This window comes from Telmatherina bonti (assembly GCF_933228915.1).
Source record: "Telmatherina bonti genome assembly, chromosome: 14".
In the NCBI taxonomy this organism is placed as follows: Eukaryota; Metazoa; Chordata; class Actinopteri; order Atheriniformes; family Telmatherinidae; genus Telmatherina; species Telmatherina bonti.
The window spans coordinates 23,065,801-23,082,423 of NC_136612.1; the positions used below are offsets into that span (position 1 = coordinate 23,065,801).

The window sequence follows — 16,623 nt, forward strand, 5'->3', positions numbered from 1 at the left end:
GCAAGTAAAGAGAGCCTCTTACCTGAGAGCCATCGCCTTTCCTGAGAAACTGCATGCACAAGCAGCATTATTTCCACATTTCAAACTGTCCTCTTGTCAATGCTACCTGTAGTGTGCATGGAGCAAAGCAAACTGACGTCCAGCACAAACAAACCTTGTCTTTTCATGGGGAGGCCAGTGATAAAAATCATACCACAATTCACGAACAAAGACACCTTTAACAAAGGCAGTGATTCAATCTGCCTGCTTATCACTTCTGCTCGCTAACCTCCAATGTCATAAAAAGACACTGAATGTGGAAAGTGACTTGTTGATCAATGACAAACTGCCAGAAGATCCATGTGTAAAGTTGGGACTATCGTTAGAGCTGCAATAAAAAGCCCCAAGTCCCATTAAATTTGAGCATATTAACTATTTATTTATTTATTATTTATGTATTTATTTGCCTTTGTCATGAGTCAACTGTGGGTTGGGACCAGAGGCTTTAACTGCATTACTTGAATTTAAATGAGCTTTTTAATTTAAATTAACACGCCAATGAATTATGAAAACAAAAACTTAAATGGAAAGCTTAAATATCACACACTGAGTCTGCCTAAACTAAAATGACAAGCTTGTTAGAAGTAATTGTGACAGATAAGGTATCCCGACAGAGAGAAACACATCGCCCAAGTTTATCTTTTAGGAAGGAAGCCCACCATGTCTCCATAACAATGAGATAGTTCTAATCTGGCATTTATTAGTAGAATTATAAAAACCTGCATGGGATTCAAACTGTTATTTATATTATATTATACTATATTATTTCATATTTCAGAGGCACACATGAGATCACATTACACTTTTTGTTGATCAGTTAAAGCAGCTCCATGTTCTTCCTTTCAGGAAGAATCGATTTTAATGGTCCTCCTTTTCAACACATATGATGTTATACAATCCCTAATTGACAGATAAATATCCAAGTTATTGGGATTTTTCAAGTCAAAGCAAAAGCATGTATGAGGAACACAAAATCACACTTTAATATATTAGGTAGACATAAATATTTTATTCAGTGATCTGTTTGCAGTTAATTAATTAATTGGCTACGATTAGTAATTATTCAAAGCTTTAAAAAACAACCATAATGAGTTATTGATTACACATATTTGGTAAGAGCATTAAAAAATTGTGGTCCGGGTGTCTGTCTCACAGCATGCGCATCTTCCACAGAAACTAAGAAACAACACGAAAAAGAAAATAATTAGAATAATGAAGCCCACATAAAAACCTGAACCAATAAGGAGAAAGAAGTGACTGCTTTTAGCCAATCCCAGGCGGAAGGTGGAGTGACGGATTTAAAACTCCAGCTCAAGTTGATGTAACATGTAGTGGCTCAGCTCATTGTGAACCGCAACTTTGGCGACCGCACCCCCAGCGACAGCCTTGGAAAGCAAGAAAAACAAGCAGGAGAAAAAACGGACTCGTGCAGACTGAAAAGGTTCGAGGACTTCATTGTGGCGCACCGTGCGTAAAAAGCGCACGGTTGCCCCGCTGAGCGCTAGAATCCAGCGACCCTGTCCGAATTTTATTCTTAATTTTAAAACATATTTTTGGGGGGAGTTTTTTTTTTCTTTTTTATTTCTTTTATTTCCACTGGACTCAGCAAATAATGCTAAAAATGACAGATGAACATGACAAGTGTGTCAGTGACCAGCCTTGCAGTCCATCAGGTACAAACAGCTCCATGTCCCAGGACGAGTCCGACTCCGATGCTCCGTCCTCACCGACAGGCTCCGATGGCCACGGCTCCTTGCTCTCCGGTTTGAGCAAGAAACTGGACTCCGAGGATGACGAGCGGTTCCCAGCCTGCATACGGGACGCAGTCTCTCAAGTCCTCAAGGGATACGATTGGTCCTTGGTTCCCATGCCCGTGAGAGGGAATGGATCTATGAAGAATAAACCTCACGTAAAGAGACCCATGAATGCTTTCATGGTCTGGGCGCAAGCTGCCCGCAGAAAGTTGGCGGATCAATATCCACACCTGCACAACGCAGAACTCAGCAAGACCCTGGGGAAGCTTTGGCGGTAAGGAAAAATTTTTATTTCAAGATATAAATAAATAAATAAAAAAAATATGATGATTATATTATGCAATAAATTGATTAATCTGCGACGCCAATAAGGGATTGTGACCACAGGCTTGATTAAGGAGACAATAATCAATCCATTAGGAAGATTTATAGCTTTGATAATGACCTGAAAATATAGACTGCAGTCTATAAAAGTAAGAAATATTATCCTGAAAAGAAAAGAAAGTCTGCTTTTTCTCTGGACCACTTGTTTTTAGCCTGCTTAATCTGTATGAATGAATTTGAATATAATCTCTCTACATTTTTTCCAACATCAGCTTGCTTTCTGAGAGCGAGAAGAGGCCTTTTGTAGATGAAGCAGAACGACTGCGAGTTCAGCACAAAAAAGATCATCCAGACTACAAGTACCAGCCACGGCGACGAAAGAATGTGAAACCAGGCCAGAGTGACTCCGACTCAGGGGCAGAACTGGCACATCATATGTACAAAGCTGAACCAGGGATGGGAGGACTGAATGGAATGACTGATGGACACCACCACCATGAACATGCAGGTATGTCCACCAATGTAATTATAGAAATAATCCATCAAGCACAACTTTTTCAACGATTACTCAAGGGATAAAAATGTTTCAAGCTCATTTCATCAATTTTTCAAATCATCTTGTGCTCTGAGTGATGAGTCTTAACTCTTTTTATTTTTTTTTAAATTTTATTTCTTTTTACTGTCTTCCTTTCAGGGCAGCCTCACGGTCCACCTACGCCACCCACTACCCCTAAAACAGACCTGCACCATGGAGTGAAGCAAGATCTGAAACACGAAGGCCGTCGCCTTGTTGACAGCAGCAGGCAAAACATTGACTTCAGCAATGTCGATATCTCCGAGCTCAGCACTGATGTCATCAGCAATATGGAGACCTTTGATGTTCATGAGTTTGACCAGTACCTTCCACTTAATGGCCACGCCTCAGGTTCCTCCGCTCTATCCTCAGACCACAGCCACGGGCAGGCTGCATTGCCTGGCAGCTCTTATCCTTCCTCGTACAGCCACACAGGCAGCAATGGGTCGTCCTGGAGCCGAAAGAGCACCATGTCCTCTTCCTCTCCCTCTGCCAGTGAGATGGGCCAGCACCGTCTTCATATTAAAACAGAGCAACTGAGCCCCAACCACTACAGCGAGCACTCCCACGGGTCTCCATCTCACTCCGATTACAGCTCCTACAGTAGCCAGGCCTGTGTCACCTCTGCCACATCAGCTGCCTCAGCTGCAAGCTCGTTCTCCAGCTCCCAGTGTGACTATACTGACCTTCAGAGCTCCAACTATTACAACCCTTACTCTGGCTACCCCTCCAGCCTCTATCAGTACCCCTACTTCCACTCATCCAGGCGGGCCTACGGCAGTCCCATCCTGAACAGTCTGTCCATGGCTCCGGCCCACAGCCCCACCGCCTCCAGCTGGGACCAGCCTGTCTACACCACACTGTCACGACCTTAAGGAGGCCTGAAACAGTCCACAGACTCGTTCGGTTTTGATGCACTACTAATGAAGGACATAAGGCGGCAGTGGAAAATTGTATGTAGGGGCTAGTAGGCCACCTGTGCCCGTTTGAACGTGAAACATACACAAGAAAAAGTGCCTGCTGATTTTATACAAAGTTATATTGTTGCAATGAAAACACACTTGTACAGACTTTTTACACAAAGACAAATTGTGATGTTGCTGAGCCAAACTCCTCCATGAGGACGTGTTGCCTTTGCCAGCATCGCGTACATCCCCCTCCTGTTCAGTTTTTAAGATTGCACTTATGTGCACAGTCGAGGTAAAGCAAAGACCTGCAGGGTTTGAAAGGTTTGGCCAGCTGTGTGCAGAACGTAAACAAGATCAGTTATGTGAAGTTACAGTAAAAGTTACATTGATAGCCGGAGCTATATTGCAGCACAATATTTGCATCGGTGGTTCAGTCTTAAATAAATGGCTCCTAATGAATTTTGTGTCATTTTGGCCTGAAAGTCTTATAAGTATTTATGTTAATGCATTATTGGTTTTGTTTTTTAAGTAGAGGAACACATGTAATGTGGGTTTGGTTATTTAGAGTACTTTTTCAATGACTTGATGAAACGAAGGTAAATGATGTTAAGGACAGTATAAGTAGAGTACATCTGATATTTTTCTGTTGAAGACCAATTTTTCCAGAAACATCTCCATTCCAACTTGCAAGCAAACAGACAGGACCAACAGACTCACACAGGACAGAACAGGTGTTTGAAATCTATGCTTGGCAAATTGCGATTAGTCATGATATAGGCTTAAAGGAAATGGAGTAAAATAACACCGTGCTCTGAGTGACATGTCAGCTGGACCTCCTGTATATGTCGATGGACAGCACAGGAGCATGTGAATGCTCAAGCATCAGTGCGTGCCAGGGAGACAACAAGGCATAATGCATGGAGACGCATGTGTAAGACGTTTCCTTGGGAAAGGGATACGTATCCTATGACACAAAATATACCAAATTATACAGAAAGCTGCAAGCTAACTTTGAATTTTATCTGTGACCCTGAATGAGAATATTCAGAGATGAAAATGAAGTTAAGTGTGCCCATAGTTATCTCATCAACCATCAAGTGCCAATTCACTGCTGCAGTCTTGCATAAAATGTTTTTGTGCCTTCTAATGCTTCTTGTCAGTATTTCAAAATGAAATGAAATTATTAACAAACTTCAGGCAGCACAAAATACACGCCAGAGACGCCAATGATTAACTCGCTCCTCATTATGTCCTTATCATTCCTTACAGCCTTTGGTTTGTAATGTTCTGTGACATGCTAAATGTGCAGGGCATCATGCTCCAAGTTGTGTCCACAGAACTGTTTTGTATATCATTTCAGTGTATTGATTCTTGAGAAAGGCTGTGAAAATGATTATTGTCTGATTAACTAGAGTTTCACTCGCACATGCACAGCTAACTCATCCGCTGGCCATTTTTAAAAAAAATAAAATGATACTTTTTCTTGATGTTTGTATCCGTTGTCCTTATTTACATTCACATTTAGTTTTAACTTGTTCATTTTTGTTCTTAATTGTAGTATAGATGGAAATATTTTGTGGAGAAAAATAAAATAATAGAAGTAATTCAATGGTTTGGGCTGCCTTCATGTTGTATACTAGTAGTTTATATCCATTTGTACTGTGGGCTGTATTTCCACTCATCCAGGATTTATCTTTTCCACTCTCATCAACGAATTATTTAATTTAAAATAGGTTTCTAAGCAAATCTAAGTACATTTTATAGTGTGATTTGGTTTTAGTTCTTCTGAGAAATGGTCTGACATGAAAAACGGCCAGTATTTTATGTAACGTTGGCTCCACTTTCTGAACCATCTGATCTTTCAGGGCCTTTAATTAGCATTCTGTACATGTTAGTTGCCGTAGCCATCAAAATACTCAAATTCAGATTTTTTCATTAAACCACAGACATGAAAGGAATGAGGAGAGATCCTATCTCTGGTCCAGTGGGTAGTTTGCTCAAGTTGGCCCTGGCATGCATGCCAAGCAGCCGTCCCTAACCAGCCCAGGGAGAAGCCAAGTGCCAGGACCGCGCTGCTGAATTTTAATGATTCATTATGCTGTGGAGGGGCTGCATTGTGTCCCTTTATCCGGAGAGCTAGAAAGGAATTAATTGGACAGAAAATGGAAGGGCAAGGGGAACTGACAAGCCATTAAGAGGGTCCTGAATGGATGATTAGATGCAAATGGGGGAGGATCTTACCCCTGTCGCTGTCTCATATCACAGCACTCCACAAACAAAAAAAACAACAAGAACAACAAGCACAATGACCACCAGACCAAATTGCAGAAATAATATCAGCGCACATAATCTGTAGATAATAAAAGAAGATAATACCACAGCAGATGGGGTGTGGGTGGCTCAAGAACGACTTGTTGTTTTTCTTCTCTGAAACTCTTTTTTTTCACACGTGTTTGCCAAATACTTTCAGGAGGAACTCTTGAGAAAGAACAGGAGTGAATAAAAGTGAGGGAAAAAGACTCTTCAGGGTGCTTGGGTCCTGTTTCCCTGGAACTTGTCCATAGTTTCTGATTGGGACTCTAAAAAGCCCAACTGTAAATAGCCAAAAAAAAAAAAAAAAAAAAAAAGAAATGCAATGGGGAACTTCAATGTGAGTTAAATTAGGACAGTAAGATGAACTAACAAAACACATTACATGAATAAAACCACATAAGCAACTTCTGAACTGTTCATAGAGTAAATATTATTTCAAACCTGAGGTGCAGGTTCGAAACATAGCAGGGACCATTGCGCCACAGAAAAGCCATACAATGCATGTCAATCATCTGTACATTTCCTGTAGATACCCTATGCCTACAGTCTTTCTGAGTAAATAAAAACAAAGCAAACAAATTATATTTTACCCTACCATTTTAAGGGTGTGTTACATTCCAGCAGCCAAATTTATTGCTGATGGAGGGATGGGTGTTATTGGAAGATGGAGTTGTGGGTTTTTGCCCACAGAACATGAAACTGATACTTCCACCACCTGACCACATCCCATTGTTAAGAGCAGGACAACTTGCTTGGTAATAGTCTCATCCTGCCTAATGAGCCTGGCTGACTCAGGGCATGTTTTACTGAAAAAAGGGGGAGCTGGGAACTGTGAAAACCCGAAGAATGTGAGGCTGATTTGCAAGGGAAATTAAGTAGACATAAAGCATGGTTATTGCCTGCTGCTGAATCTGCCCAGCCTCATTCCACTTCATGCACTTGATATTTTGTTCTCTGAATCTTCATCCTTCATTCATTTGAAATACAACACCCACGGCAAATAAAGGAAACTGATGAAATTAGGATCATCACACATGTCATCCTTATATTAACTTGTTGCATCTTCTACTATATATATTGCTTCACTACTTGCTTTCTGTGGATCAGTAGATTGTTTCATCTAATTTAACTGCCTGTGAAATTTGCCTCTGTATGTGCTTGTGTTCAGATTAATTCAAAGTTGTATCCAGAAGCAGTTTCTTACTAAAGCTATCTGACCCTGTTGCTTGCTCCCTGCACATCCAAAGCAAATATATCCAGCTCAGTTTTAGCAGAAATAAAGAACTCACTTCCCAAAGCTTATTTTGTCTTTCTTCTTACTAAGTGAAGGATTTTATTAATGGTGTCTATTGCATTTGCTGGCATGACCAGGCCAAACAAAACAGGGTGGCAGACAGAACTAACACTGACTTCCCCAGTTCCTCGTGGATGGGCCAGCACAAAGAGGCAAGAGAAACATTTGAAATGTGCCCCTGAATTGATGGTGTTGCTACCAAAATTAACTATGAGTATTAGATGACTATTTGTCATCGATGGTCATATTATTCTGTTCTTTTGAGGACATGGAAGTAGAGGAACTTCTTTCAGACACGTCTGGTGTTACAAATCCAACAACCAAAGCAATTTTTAAAAAAAATATCTACAAAATTTCTTCTGTGTTTAAAGGAATGAAATATTTCTTTAAAACATAAGAAGGATCAGCAAATAAAGCTCTTTAAAAACTTTGTAATTATAACATTTTAAATCTTAGGTTTCAACCAGGTTTTTAATTAAAAACAATCTTTTGGATGTCAATATTTCCCAAAGGAGATCTTAATCAGTTTAGTTGTTTACGGAAAAGATAATGATCCCTCGGTCTAAAAAACTCCTAGCAAATAAGTCCCAGTGTGTTCTTAAAGAGCCAGATAGGGGGGATTACTACACAGCAGAAAGCTGTCAGGTTAGTTTTACTACTGTCGCCGTTTAAATCAAAACAAAACAAACACACAATAAAACTTTATGCAATTGAAAAGTTCATATTATGTGAAAAACAAACTTTAATCCCTACTAAAAATTCCACAAAGGTTGAGTATTATCACATTCAGTAACAGATAACAGCCTGTTATTTGCAATGTGAACTGTTGACAGTGATTTAACTATTCACATAAAAAATTAAAATGAAATCAAAAGAAATACAGCAACACTTTGACATCTGGTCATGTTCAGTTCCCTGAACAGTTGTCCACAGTCTTTCACTTTCTTTTTTCATTCTTTCTCTCCTTTTCACTTTTCTTGGCACGTCTTGATCGTGAATGGGGTGGCAGCATAGCTGCTCATCTTATTTCCACAGCTTTAAGACTTGTTGATTAGTAACCAAGGCTGTGTTTTCATTGTCACAGCTTGTTGCTTTTGTTGAACTGTGGCATTGTTCCATAATCATTTACTTCTTGCCTGTTTACTTGAAATCAGTTAATATCAGCCCCTTCACATCTTGTCTCCCTTCACATTTGAATAAGTTTACGATCACGCTTAAGTCGCAAAAGAGGAGCATTTGGTAGAGTTTTTTTCCTAATTAACATAATTTTATTCCACTGCCAATTCGAGATGTGAAGACATAAAGCCTAAATGAGATCTAAATACTTCTGGATGCCTGTCAATGTATATTCTTAATACTCATCTTGAGAATTTCGACGTAATTCAGTGTTTTCTGGCTGACAATCATTGAAAATTGTTATGTCAAGTACAGAACCTCTCTTCTGGCTGATGTAATTAAGGGCACTGAATTAGCATACTATTACCCCCTCCCTACACACACTCACATTGTTACCCTGTCCCACAGCCCCAACACCCACACAAGTTGCACTCCTCTGTTACCAGTGAGACAGAGCAGAGCCTGAGCCAGCATGTAGAGTTCTGTAAACCCTGGAATGTCGAGTGTGGGAGGCATATTTGTCGCAAATTTTTCTTTTTACCGATGCACAGAGCTGGTGGAAGTAGAGATAAACAGTGAATGGGGAAAATGAAGACAGTTAACTGTGTGAAAAAAAAGGGTTGGGAGAAATTAAGAACAGGCTGGAAAATTTTCAGGTAGGGACGAAGGAGAAAAAAAAAAAGAAGAAAATTCTAGTTTTTTTTGCAGAGCAGTTTGGCAGAAAATCCAGCAGGGACAGCAGGCCCAGGGTTTCAAATGCTGCTCAGTGTTGGCAGAGCTGTGTGCGAGTGCACTCTGTGGGAGCACCGAGTTTTGTCGCCCAGCACAACACGATGATTCACACACAACAGCAAAGGCCATCAAAACCCATTTACCCTCCTACGTGCATGTACACCCCACAAGCCTGGAGTTTTCACAGGGTTGTATGGTGTAGTGACATGAGGAATGCATTTTAAAATGATGTCCAGGATGCTGCACTTTTCTGGCTTTGGAGCTGTACCAAAGCAGAAAGTACACCGCAACATATTAGGTGACCAATGCAATATTTATTTAATAAGCTTATGATCAGCAACACATGTCCATCCTCTCACACTTGATAGCGTTTGTGGTATGACAAAGAGTAGGGTAGAGAGGGGAAGAGGAAAAAATAGGGAAGAGTTTGTTCTCCCATGTGGTTTTGGCCCATTCGGAGAGGCTTGGAGCAATGCCAGTCTATCCCTGGTTCAGCCTTTGATATGGATGGGATTCATTATGTAACTGAATCTATTGTCACAGAGTAAAACAATATGGGGCCAAAAGGGAGGTGTGTTGTGAGGACCTAAAAAAATGAATGAGTGGAAGGGCATTTACACTCCCTTCTTCCAGCTTAACATAGTCCTGACAGTGTGAACAGCGCTTCAGGCTTGGTCTTTAAATCACACCTCACACTGTTTTTAATGTCTCTTAAAAAGTTTCTCACTTCCCAGACAGTATTCTTTCCGAAGTTCATACACTCCTTCATTTAGGATTCACACACCTGCAAAGAATCAGTGTAAAGCCTGATCTGAATTATGGAGATCATTATCAATTTCTGAGAAGTACAAATGGGTCGCATCAAAGAGACTCTCGCTAATATCCATAATCCAAGCAGCCTCTCTTTCCCTCATGTGTCCTCAACATTTCAGTCTCAACGGTTAAACCAAGAAGTTGATCAGCTGCATTCAGTCAGCAGTCAGTCTCAACAGGACTGTAACAAACACAAACAGTGGTAAAACAACACGATACTGGATTTCTTTCATTGACTTTTTTTTTTTTACTGTGACTGTGGTCTAATCACGCCTGGGGAGCTGGGGCAAACATTTTAAGAGAAGGTTCATGCCTTTACTGAGTTTGGCATGGCAAATTATTGGTTAGAGCAGCAGTCTTATCTTGGCAGCAGAGGGACATAAAGCCACTTGGAGTCACTGTGTCATCAATATCTTTGCTGGAAACCAGTTTGATTTGACTGAAGTAGAAAAACACAGTTCAATGCAAATAGAGGCAGTAAGTCATATTTGGACCAGAAGGAGCTGATGGTGATTTGAATGAATGAAAATGATATCAGTGTTCTTGCTGTTTGAGGGTGAGATAGTATGAGGTAAAAGATAGTGCATACTTAAACTTTACAACTATGCTAACTTGTTAGCAGTGTGACACTCCTAACTTGGAGCTTTGCAATGTCATAAGCTCACTGTATATAAATGATCAAACATAGAATTTGGATTTTTGAGAGCCAACCTAGACCACAAGCAACAAATAACATGAAGCAAGGCAAAAGCAGAGTCAGTGGTTTCCAACCCAGCAGTTTCTACTCCCTTATTTCTGAAGGTATTGTTTGGTTTGGTCCTGCTCCATCTTTGTGTTTCCCCGTGCCGAGAGTCGACATGACAGCAGTCAGCGCTCAGTGACAGTTATGTTCCTGAAATTTCATAGAGATACAGCAGCAATGTTTGACAGGACTGTGTTTACTTTTTACGAGTGGCCAGAAATGTGTATTGTGCTAGCGCTGACTGTAGACTTGCATAGCCAGGACCACTGGCCCGGGTAATCGGCCCGTCATGGGTACAAAATCAACACAAACCCGAAATCAAACATCTGTCTGTTTGAGCCATCATCACGCCATTTGCTAGCTGTATATAAAAAAAAAAAACACCATTCAAAAAGATTCAATTAAACAATTCAGATCTCACATCTAATGTATTTTCTGCTGGATGGTAAATTCCCTCATGACCAAAGATAAAAGTATCCTTCATAAGCATCTCCTCAGTTCTTCAGCCAAGCGTCAAAAGAAATGCTTCATTGTCATATTACATGCCGCTTCCAGTCACATGCGGCAACCAAGCTAGCTGCATCACTCTTCATTAAGAGTAAAAAAAAAAAAAAAAAAAAAAAGACAGGAGATGAAACTCGACATTTGTCTTAATGGCAAAGCCATGATGTCACATGGCGATGAAGTAACGAGCATGTCAAATTTGAAAAGCCTTGAACGCATGAGAGACGGTGACAGAAAGAAGACAGAATGGGGTCCTGACAGGTGAAGGAAGGCCGATGTGATGAAATCCTGCTGTTACCAGGAAGACTAACAATTAATACTTTCAATAAGCTCGAACTTTGACCTTTTATAGGCAGGGGGTGCAGTGCTGGACAAACCCAGCTCTGCTTTGCTGTTTTGTGCTTTCATGGAGGCCAAAGGGAGTATACTAGGGCTTCAAAGGAAATTAATTAACACTTAACTCTAATTTCAGACATGCGTAACCTCATCTAACAATATGATTTATGTTTATTGTCACAAAATATTTCATTTATCATATTTGAAATGAACTTGCATTTTTTTCCTTTGAGCACATAACGTTCATCTTATTAATCATGTGCAACACATCTCACCAGCCTATTTTTAACATCGTCCCTCTTCTCTTGTTTTCAACCTCACAATTTTAGTCAAGGATTTAAAGGCTCACAGGAAACACAACCAACACACACACACACACACACACACACACACACACACACACACACACACACACACACACACACACACACACACACACACACACACACACACACACAGCTAGCCAGGTAGCTAGCATTACAGTATCTGACTGTGTTGAGGTGGGTTAGGGTGCCGTCTAGGGATTATGTGATCGAATGTGAAACGTGATCTGTAGTTTGGGAGGATTACTTTTTCTTTAAATAAAACAGATCTTTCACTTATTTGCAGAATGATATCCCTGAGAAGAGGTGCTCTCATTGTTGCAGGGAGAGGTTACTGGAGTTTAAAAACCCACACAATAAAGGAAGAAATCATTGGAATAGGCTGTTTGTTTTCAAAAGCATTAATTAGAATTACAATAACTAAGAAATCTGAATGTTCAGAAGAATATTTTGGCCTTCCTCAGTCCTAAAGGATGCAGGCTGCTTTATGATTTCAGGACATTTTAAATTATGACTGGTGTGCCTTAAAATCTAAGCAATGCAAGTCGGTGTGAAGGTTCATTGATGCTGTTAGAGCAGCTGTTTTATTACATATCCTTTGAATGAATGTCTCATGAATGTGTCTTACTGGCTGCACCAGTTGTTGCTTTCATCCTCTTTATTTGTTTGTTTTCAAGGTTAAAAACCATCTTAAATTTTAATCTCATCAGTAATTGTTTTTTTCAATTAAATGGATTTAATGTGTTTTAATGTTTTATAATTCTAAGTACAATCTAACATTTCTCTGTTTCTACAGCTGGACAAAAGCTGCTGCTTTCTATGGTTACAAAGCACTCTATACATTTCTTACTTTTTTAAGTTTTTTTCTTAACTTTGTCTTTCATCATTCTTTCAAATCATATGCAGCATGTAAAGTATAAGTTTTTGTACATTTGTGTAAACTTGTACATCTGTAAATGTAGCTGCTCTCCCAGGATGGGACTAATTCCATGGTGGCAGGACTAAAGGGAGAGCCTGCACATGTGCAAATCTTTCAACTGTGGTTTGCGATGTTTAGTCTTGCTTCATCAGCACTTCTTGAACCCAGTCCAGAAAAGCTTTCAATTGCTCATAATTCCAGACTCCCTCTGGTCCTGAAGCCTGATCACCCTCTCTGCCCAGTGGACTGCCCCTGCTTAACTCCAAAAAAAAAAAAAAAAAAAAAGAAAAAGAAAATTAATGTTATCAAAATGTGATCTTGATTTCCTCTTAGGTGAAGGACAACCTTTGGTACCTCAAGTTTTTGCCCTGAAGGGACTTACCAGATATGACTTGTGATTTTCATCATAAGGCATCCTGGCACTGCCACGATTATAGGCAGCACTTGCTTTTCCTCCCAGATTCTCGACCACCTTCCCCACCTCCTGCTTTCCACTTCTCTGAAATTTCTCCAGGGCACCTGATCTGGCTGCAAAGCAAACCATTTTCTGGCAGCAAGATTTAAGGGATTTCCCCTCAAATTTGTGGGCTACAGTCCATCTCTGTCAAAATACAATATCACCAAATTGCATCCATCAGGATGGGAAGATGCATGCATATCACATGCTTTTTTAATCAAATATATAAAGTTAATACATTTAGCTATTACTAATCTAATTTCAGAAAAGCTGCATCAGGACAAGTTTTTGTTTGCTTCATAAACAATTTGATATTTGGAAAACATTAGCTTAATCTCAAAAAGGAATATCCTTCATTTATTAGTGTGTACCTGTAGTAAACATTCATAGAATTACGTGTAAAAAAAAAAAGTTACAGCTTCTGACTGTTCGAAGCTTTTCTGCATTAGGAAGTAAGTAAAATAATTTGATCCTTATCAGGTTTCAACATGAAGTAAATACAACCACAAATGATCATCAGTATGTAATATATAAGAATGTCATTATTTAACAAAACATGAGGCAGAATACACAAGTGAACCATGAAAAACTAAAACCTTTCTATTTACTTTACAGGAAGGACAATACTTGCCACGTGCTAAATGCACTTTATTAAGTGACATTTAGACAAAGAACAGGACATTTCATGTACAGGGCCATTCAAAGTGCTTAACATAAAATACTCAGGATGCAGAAGAACTATTAAAAAGTTAAAAAAAAAAAAAAAAAAAAAAAAAGGCAGGTGAATGTGTGAACTAAATAGTATATTAATATAAATATCTAGTGATGGAGGGGTGATGATTTGGGCTTGTGTGCAGACACTGGACCCAGGGATGTTGAAGTCACATGAACTGCTCTTTGCACCAAACTATTACAATATAAAATAATCCATCAGACTGCTAATGCTTGACTGAAACTCGTGTTATGGGACAATGATCACAATTACAGCAGAAAATCTACAACATAAATGCCGATAGAGAGGAATCAAGGAGTTGCATCGACCCAATCCAGTCAAAGTCCAGACATCAAGCAGTTATTTGAGCTAAAACTAAGATCTTAAGGAATCCTAAATTATCCTAATCCTAAATGTCATGTTGTAATTTTGTGGTTGTATTAATCCCATTTTTGGTATGGATCTAATGTTTGTTTTTTTTTTGTTTTTTTTAACCCTTTCTGATTCATAAACCATGGAATTAAAAGAGGTTGTACTTTATTTTTCACATGATGATACTATTCAGTGAGATCATAAGAGACCACAGCTTTTTCTCACTTTCAATGTGTGCACCTTCAGCTTTAATAGCACTCCGTGGCCCTGCACAGAACAACTGCTCAACACAGTGATAACTTTTGCTTTCTTGGCCCTTGCAGCTGTCAAGTCAGCCAGGTCAGTCGTTCATAACAACAGCTGAGGCTAACTCTCTTTACATGCAGCACCCGCCATGTCGCAAAGTGCCAAAACACCACCAAATATAATTCCCTCATAGCCTGTCTCTTTCTTTTGCATTTTCTGCTAAAGCAGTCTAAATTCTGTAATAACAGCTATAATCTGAAGCACACTAAATATAGAATGATTCAATATTTTCTTTTATCACAATCCCAGTTTCCTCATAAACTGATCCCACTCAAGTAGGGTCTCTTGCAACAGTTAAACATACAACACCCACTATATCTCTTTCCCCTGTGATCCATATCACACACACTTCCTCTCTGGGCTGCTGGGGAAGTGGATCAAACTAGAAAATGATCAGCTTACAGCCAGCCCAGCAAGGGGAATTTGTGTGTCATCTTCACTTTCTCCCGGAAAATATAAGACCCACAGGTGGCTTGAGTTGCTTTGTGGAGAACGAGATTTCCCCTGAAAGAGGAGGCCCACTTCCACCTGTTCTCCCAGTTACCACAGAAACCAGTCACAGCTGAGTAATATGACCCTCTTAAACATTTAGGGCAAACCTGTAAACCATTTCAGTTTGTGTGAATTTTCAACTTAACACTGACAAAAACATGTGTACTTACATGATAAATGTATTTCCATAAAGAAGAGTTATGTCATCTGACTTCCGGAGAGACAGCAGGGTAAAAACCATCTGAGTGTTCGCCACAAGATGACACTGCAGCATTTTATATGGATTCATGTTGATTCTGGGGTGTGTTGCTCCACCCTGTGTTTAGGGAAACACATTACACGTAAGGTCCTCAGAAACTTGTGCAGACGACTTGCACGAAGTGCAGCAAAACCAACTTCATTTTTTACTTTTTATTTTTATTTTTTATGTTCATGGCTCAATTTTAAAGCTGATCTCTGAATTCACTATTAAATCAGACTGGCTTCCACATAACTTTTCACTGTAAATATTCCAAGTTATACTCCCAATAGATAGATAGATAGATAGATAGATAGATAGATAGATAGATAGATAGATAGATAGATAGATAAAGTTAACAAGTTAAAACCAAAGCAAACACACACACACACACACACACACACACACACCTGGAAACAAGTCTTGTTTTCACATTTTTACTTCTTCCACAACACCATAAAGCTGCTATCAGTTTGAAGGCACAGCTACAGGTTGGAGGGATTTCTAAGTATGAGAGTAAACACTAAAATCCCTCAAATCCAGTTTCAAACATGTTTGGTCAAAGGAAGGATAAATGCATGTTAATGTACAGTCTATTAATTATGGGTTTAGTAGATATGAAAATTAAAGTAAATTTCTTGTTCTTATAACTTGCAAAATAATAGTTTCTTCAATCACACCCGATTTCTTTAATTTGCTGTGGAACGAACCAAAGAAACCTGTCTCAGTTCAACTCTCTAATGTGTTCATATTCACCAGGTGCTTTTAGCCAAAAACACAGCACTTCACTGTGAACTCTGTCAAACAGGTGGTGATTTCCAGCCAGCAGCTAGCTGAAACGTTTAGCTCCTCTAGGAAGAAATATTCCCAACAGAATTAGGAAAGACCACATAAAAGCCACAAGTAGGTTAGAATACATTGTGGACTTCAATGCAGCCGTGATTCAAAAATCACTTTCAGTCACCATAAAGTCAGTAGGCTACATTTCTTCTGCACTTGAGATGGGTATGCCTCAGGCAGAACACAGAGATTTCAGTCTTTATCTTCATATTGTCAAATTATTGATCACAAAAATTGGGGACTTTTGTAAAATGGTTAAGTACAGCAGAACATCCAGCAGGGATTCAGACTATTTCCTAATGTGGTAAATTTCTTCAAATCCATCCGGTTCACCATTTGCTTTGACTTACTGCATGAAGTAGGAAGTGAAACTGGGTCATGTGTTTTCCATTGGCTGTAGGAATGTTATCCATGTCCTGATGCTCGCACAGCAGAGATCAGCGTTTAGGCTGATCAAAGGCCATAAATGTGATGGAATAATGAACTGCATTGATATTTACAACAGAAAATGTAGT

At 39.5% G+C, this 16,623-nt stretch overlaps 1 protein-coding gene and 1 long non-coding RNA gene across 2 annotated transcripts; one reads left to right on the plus strand and one right to left on the minus strand.

Annotated features, from left to right (window-relative positions):
* The first annotated feature begins 1,410 nt into the window (after positions 1 to 1,410).
* LOC306764940 (transcription factor Sox-8) lies at positions 1,411 to 5,033 on the plus strand. The gene is made up of 3 exons (XM_079252244.1): positions 1,411 to 2,067; positions 2,390 to 2,625; positions 2,812 to 5,033. Exons 1-3 carry the CDS (start codon positions 1,652 to 1,654, stop codon positions 3,564 to 3,566), a joined length of 1,407 nt encoding a protein of 468 aa, XP_079108370.1. The 5' UTR covers positions 1,411 to 1,651; the 3' UTR covers positions 3,567 to 5,033.
* A 7,609-nt stretch (positions 5,034 to 12,642) lies between these two features.
* LOC306765975 lies at positions 12,643 to 15,269 on the minus strand. The gene is made up of 3 exons (XR_013771585.1): positions 15,201 to 15,269; positions 13,074 to 13,292; positions 12,643 to 12,946 (listed from the first exon to the last, which is right to left on the minus strand). It is a non-coding gene; the product is annotated as an uncharacterized lncRNA (long non-coding RNA).
* Between the last annotated feature and the right edge of the window lie 1,354 nt (positions 15,270 to 16,623).

What these genes read in the sequence shown, in the direction of transcription:
- LOC306764940 (XM_079252244.1), top strand. Translation starts at nt 1,652, where the DNA reads ATGCTAAAAATGACAGATGAACATGACAAGTGTGTCAGTGACCAGCCT. An exon ending in ACCCTGGGGAAGCTTTGGCG is followed by an intron (nt 2,068 to 2,389) that starts GTAAGGAAAAAT and finishes TTCCAACATCAG; the next exon opens with CTTGCTTTCTGAGAGCGAGA. An exon ending in CCACCACCATGAACATGCAG is followed by an intron (nt 2,626 to 2,811) that starts GTATGTCCACCA and finishes TCTTCCTTTCAG; the next exon opens with GGCAGCCTCACGGTCCACCT.